Below are 6,204 nucleotides of genomic sequence, written 5' to 3'. Positions count from 1 at the left end.
ACACTACTTACTTAGGCTCACTTACGAGAGCTCCCCTGACTCTGATCTCTGATCTAGTAGATGCGAGAAATCAATCCAACTCCATCTGATCTTATGATCTTTGCAGAGGACAAAGATACTAGGGATATTTCCTCCATTTATATTCGTAAGAAAGAACTCCCACTATTCGTTTGTATCAGCCTTTAGCGGGTCTTGGTGAATCAAAAAAAGGCGTAGATAATGCGCATTGCTTTTGAGTTCGATTTGAACTAACTAGTTTCCACGGTTCTCCAGGAACCTACCGTTTGTTTGGAGTATAGCCAAGTGGTAAGGCATCGGTTTTTGGTATCGGCATGCAAAGGTTCGAATCCTTTTACTCCAGATTATGAAGACCCGATCGGATTTGTCAAGAACGAGCTAACAACTACAGGGGAAGCGGCTCAGTATCAACATACCACCTGCCCGTCTTATCAATGACAATCATCCGTTTGGATGAGGCCATTCTAAGGGTTGTTTAGGATTGGTATCTGCTCTCTTCCCATGGAGTTCTTGTCCCCATGACCAGTATCAGCAGAGGCAAGACCTGTAAGCATCAAGCCAGCCAAGAAGTAGAAGTTGGTAAAGATGGCACAAACAAAAGAAGAAAGGAACTTGGTTGGTGATCTTACATACGGGAGGCCTTCTATAGAGTGAGGCAAATAGCGATTTTGCTATAGATACTGGGATCAGAAAATGGTAGTGGATGTGGACGCCGAACAGGTGGCACGAAATGCTCGTTCAACGGACGGAGTCATACCACCGCCTCCTCCTGCAAACGAGCAAGTTCTAAGCTTTATCGATCTTCTCCGGCTCACGAAACTCTGGTCTAATGCCCGCCTTTAGAAAGGACCTGTTTCTTCCTATTATTCATATCCGCTAGGGGTACGAAGGAGAAGGAGACCGGATGCGTTAAGCTAGTTGGTAAGAGTTCTTGTCATTATTGATAGTGGCCCTAGAGAAAGAGCTTACGCTGATTGTTCTAACTTCATTCATATTTGATTCCGCAACTGAGACCTTTTCCCACATCTGTGCCAGGAGGGCAAGCGGTCAAAGCAGAAAGGGTTCTCGCTTCTCCGTCTGGAAGGACACCAAATGGACCAAATCCTATCGATCTTTCCTTACGACTTGACTTCAAAAAAAAGGCCGCAGAGGGCTAAAGGCAGTATCTTTAGTCTACCCAACTCCCTTGCTGCCTATTTCCTTTTAGACGGTCATTCCGTGGGGCCACAAGCACCATCAATTGCATTATCCCTGGTACCACACATCACTCCAATCAGAATAAGCGGGAATGCTGGTTGGAAAGACAGAGAAATAGAATAATGAGAATCATATGGTCTGCTTGGGAAGATAAGCGAAGAAAGCTCTAAGGTTTCCCTTCCTGCATTCAGAGCTTATCAATTCGTCCCACGCTATATAGTGAAGCAAAGCTATCTATAAATCGAGCATATCTTTTATCCGGAAGGTAGTGGGCTTTCACCCGTACTCGCCCTTCCACTTCACACTTACTAAATTAGGCTGAGTGTATGCGCACATGAAAACAAACAGAAAACGAGTGAGCACTTTCTTTCTATAGACAACGGTCAAGTCTGCGATCCAAACAGTGATGAAAAGAATTCTCAAATCATTCGCGGATGGACGTGAAAGAAGGAAGAACCAAATGGCACTGCTTCCTCAAAGCGAGCTTCGGGTACCCGATCAAGGGACTAATGAAACACCAGTACATGTCATACAGAAGCTCCACTCATCCCTCCGCCAGCCCAACCTAAGTTTCTATCGGACTGAGCTATTCTTCAATCCAGTGCCCTAATCCTTTCGAACTTGGGTCCAGAAAATAGTGCTATTGTACAACCTGGGGAAGTCAAAGCACATTCTAAGTGGGCCGCATGGGTCGGCCCTTTCACCTCATTCTTTTCCGTTTCCACGCTCTGAAACCGCGTTCTTTCACTTCAATCTCTCTCATAATCAAGCTGAGATATGATGCTGTTTCATCCTAGAATTATGAGAAATCCCTTGTTGGCTGGGACGGACCCTTAGTATAAGATAAGTCAACACAACAGGTTGTGTCAGTTTCTCAAAAGACATGGGCTCGCCTTTCGGGGTGACTAGCTGCATTCATTGGTTTGCTTTCTTCCACCAACTTCACAACCATCCTTCGTTGATGACAGGCAAGCTCAACCACAGTTTCCGTAGTTTGGTTCAATTCATTCGGCATTTCCATTTCCAATTGGTAAGTTCTATTTTCTCCGACCCAAGGAAGAAGATCACAAGCGGGAGTCCCCTCTAGGAAGAGATGCTTTCCAAAGGCCGTACGCTACTGTTGAATGGCCAAATAGGGATTGAAACAGAGTAAATAACTATAGTATCCCGTCGTAGTGGTAGCTGCATTTACGCGACCGGGTCCGAGCCACGGGACAAGACCAAATTGGATTGGATTTGTCACATCCGCGGATGGAAGACCGTAGATTTCTCACTTTCCCTACTCGGAGAGCACGTGTATGTAGTCCGCCTGTATCTACTTATTTATTCGGAGAGCGCCATTAATAGGATTCAGAAGTCGTACAAGCTATGGCGGAGCCGTTTACCAATGCACCCAGTTCTCCTCATATTTGATTCTTTTTTTGGTATCATTGGTTCCACGTACGTCTTTTGGGCGAGCTTTCTTCACTGTCATCAAAACCAACGCTCAAACCGAAGCTTTCCGAGCAGTTGTTTATTTCTCACTTTAGCTGCTGTCGTTTTCCTCTTCCGAATTAAGCGAGTTAAAAACAAGGGGATCAGAAGAACAAACAATAAGAATGAGGGATTGAAGTCCGTTTCCTTCGTATCGTATTTCAACGGATCGGGTAGTTCTAGTCTTTTTTGATTACTCCTTCCTTTTTCCCATCATTTGACATAACATAATTAAGAAACTGTTTGATGGTCAACGGAACGAGTAGAGAAGAAAAATGCCCTTATTCCAAAGGAAGTGAGTGCCAAAGCGAAAATAGAGTAAAGAACAAAAGAACGAAATGCAAGGGTTGCATCCGCTGTTTCAAGTCCGGACGGTTCCTCCGCTAGGTTATTGAGTTGGCTCCCCCGTTATTCTTCATCAGACAACGCACACTTAATGGAAAAACGAGGTATCTTTTTGGAAAACTTCTCTACTTACGACTTTGTTAGCGCTTTGAGGGCTTCACTATGTTCTCTGAAATCTTGTATAAATAAGAAATAAGTCTTTCTCAGGAGATGACTCTGCGGATACCGAGTTCCAATGCAAAATGGCTCCTGCTTCTTCTGAAAGAAAACTGGGGAAAAATCAATATGGAGCCGTCAGAGGCTTATCTGGCCGATATGACTTCCTGAAATTCTTTCCTGAGAAAAACCTAAAATGGAGGGGTTGGGGCTTTGGCTCCAGGCTCAAACTCTATCTTGTGGTAGACTGCCCTCCTAGGGAGCGCTTGGGCAACTAACTTGTGGGGCATGACATCCCAAATTCATCAGTTACATTAGGAATTTCCTGAAAAAAAGTCTTATGTGTATTGGATCCGCTCTTCTGTTAGCATGAACACATGAATGAGATTCTTCTTATTCTTCCTAAATAGAACCCCCCACCCTCACCTTTCTTAGGACTATCAAGCCTTCTCGAATTAGGTCTATGGTAGAAGCTTTGAACGTAGACCCGGATACAAATCTTTCACTCACTGAAAAGTGAAAACCTGTGACTATATCGTCCTGAAGACGGATGCGGCGGGAAGAAGTGGCATTTAGAAGTGTTGCTGACTTTACATTTAGGTTTCGGCATAACAAAGCTTGCACTGTCTTTTCGCACTTAGGCGCACAGCGTGCCGTTGGTAATGATTCTACTACGGTGCTGCAAATTCGCAAGCTGATCCTAAGTAATCGTTGTTGTTCATTGGATTCCTCCGGAATTACTTCGTTAGGATTGAAGAATTGCAGCAATTCTTCCTGAATAGACTCGATTCTCCCGTCGAGAGTTTCTTTGAAAGTCTTACCTAAACTCTTCCGACTGAATATGAGAAAGCCTATAAAACAACGAGCTACTATCATTTCTTCATTATAGATTGAGATCTTCTTCGGACTTGATGCACAAATAGATGGAATAGCAGCAAATAGCATATTTCTATCCTTCATATCCGTAGAAAGAAATCTCATCTCCAGGTAACTCCATCTTTTTCAGCTCTGCTCGCTCACTTTTGAAAGGAAGACTTAGTTTTAGATCGGCGTTGGTTTTTCCAACGAAACATTCTTTCACGAACTTTAATGACAAAATGCTAGTTGCCTCGTAACGCATACACTGGAGGTCCCATCGACGAAGACTACTTACTATACGCGTTTTCGAGTAGCATTTCGTGCTCTTTTTCGTCGCCAGCTAAATCAATCAATTTGACAAGATCTTGCATAAATCACCTCGTCCGCTAGGGAAATGCACTCCTGAATAGACTCGATTCCCCGCCCCGCATCAGTGAAATGTCTAAGACGCAACGGAATAGCAACGTTTCTTTCTATATGATAATATGCACCGAGGGGAGGAGATGCCTTAAAATTGGTTTCTTCTTTTCAAGAGTTGGGATTGAAGGATTTGCTAATGCCCGACCCTTCTCGACTAGAAACTCTTCCGCTCCTCCGGACCTTTGGAAAACCAAGAAGCAGAATGCAGTGTCTGCTATGATTGCCCCAGATGTAAGTTGGCCTCCCCCAGCCACAGCTATTTTAGCCGATTTTTTCTTTTGGATATGGCAAGTGGTTGTAACTGCTAAATACAAATCAATGAATGTACTTGAACTGCCGGTATCAATAAGGGCAATGCCTGTTTGTCCACCAACAGTGACCTTGACTGAAAATGTGCCAGCAGTGACCTGCCCTGAAACTGCATGAGCCGAAATATGCATGAGATACTCATTTGGAGGGGAGTCCTGATCCTGTGGGATTTCTTCTTCTTCTTGTACTGCAATCTCTTCTGTGGCATCATTTGGTGTGTAAGTTTCCTGAATGACATTGATAGTAGGGATTAACTTGCAGAAGTTTTTGATTGGTCTTTTTCATGTCATGGGATAACCCCCCCGAAAGAAGAGTGCAAAGACCAAGTTCCCATTTCCTCCGTTCATCCACGAGAATCGATATTCGTTCTTTCCACTTTGAATACGTCAATTCTCATCCGTTACTTGAGATTCGATACGTAAGATACGTCATTTCTCATCCGTAACTTCCATCCGATAAGGGCAATAAAGCCAAGGCAAGCTCATATTTGCGTATCTAAAGGCTTGGTGTGGAGTTTTGGGGAGAGGGCCTGGGTTTCGGGAGATGAAAAAAGCCTACTTTTACAGCTAAGTGATTAGGACTTGATCGAAAAATATTGCTCTCAAAACATGCATTTTTGAGGTAAACTAGAAAAACACTACTTTTGACCCATAGTGATCCGCACTTTTTTCATTGGAAATCGAGTTTCCTTAGGGAAAAAGGACTTGCTAACTTTTGCAGCTATATGAAATGGACTTGCCTACGGCACTTTTGCACCGAAGAAACTAAAAAATAGTCTTTCTCCGCCTAAAAGCAAGGTAGGATTTCTACGAAACAAGTCCGGATAGGTAACTAGGCGGATAGGAAGGATTTCTACGAGCTTCAGTTCATGAATTGAAATATGCATGCATCCCATTCATAAGGAGTAGCTGGCTATCCGTGTGCAACACTCATTTCTTTCTAGGAAGATAAGATCCCGCTCTAAGGCATTGGAGCTGCTGGAATATGATACGAAAATACAGATTGATGTTTCTGCTTCTCCTCTCTCGGGAATAGTTTACCGACCGGGCCACCTGTAAATTCTTTAGTTAAAACAGGCCTCGGGAGTAGTCATCCTAGTATCGAAAATCATCTATTTTGCTTTCCGAAGGTAGACAGCAGCGTTGATTCTCCGATTATACAATGGCAACATGTGTGAAGTCTAGTACCAGATCATATCGGGGATAGCTAGCTCATCAGCAGTTCATTTCTATGTATGGCGAGAAGTCCAACTGTCAAGCATGGCACGATTCCAGAATCATCGCTTGGCTGCTGCTTAGATGAGATGAAACCTGAGCTGACTTCTCTGTTTTAGTACCGGCCAGGCCTGCTTCTTAAGTGAACTCATCCATTCCCTTGTTAGTACAGAAGGAGGCGATATCGTGTCAATTCCCTAAATAAAACCGTCTT

At 43.7% G+C, this 6,204-nt stretch overlaps 1 protein-coding gene across 1 annotated transcript; it reads right to left on the bottom strand.

The window, feature by feature from the left end:
* Nucleotides 1-3,509: 3,509 nt before the first annotated feature.
* On the bottom strand, nt 3,510-4,999 carry LOC119317573 (ATP synthase protein MI25). The gene has a single exon (XM_037592058.1). The coding sequence runs from the start codon at nt 4,168-4,170 to the stop codon at nt 3,592-3,594; it is 579 nt and encodes a 192-aa protein (XP_037447955.1). The 5' UTR covers nt 4,171-4,999; the 3' UTR covers nt 3,510-3,591.
* Between the last annotated feature and the right edge of the window lie 1,205 nt (nt 5,000-6,204).

This window comes from Triticum dicoccoides, chromosome 6A (assembly GCF_002162155.2).
Source record: "Triticum dicoccoides isolate Atlit2015 ecotype Zavitan chromosome 6A, WEW_v2.0, whole genome shotgun sequence".
NCBI classification, from domain to species: Eukaryota; Viridiplantae; Streptophyta; class Magnoliopsida; order Poales; family Poaceae; genus Triticum; species Triticum dicoccoides.
The sequence above is the reverse complement of the archived record's forward strand: the minus strand, read 5'-3'. Positions and strand labels throughout refer to the sequence as shown.

Bases quoted from the DNA above. Each gene is read 5' to 3' on its own strand.
- LOC119317573 (XM_037592058.1), bottom strand. From the start codon at position 4,170: ATGAGATTTCTTTCTACGGATATGAAGGATAGAAATATGCTATTTGCT.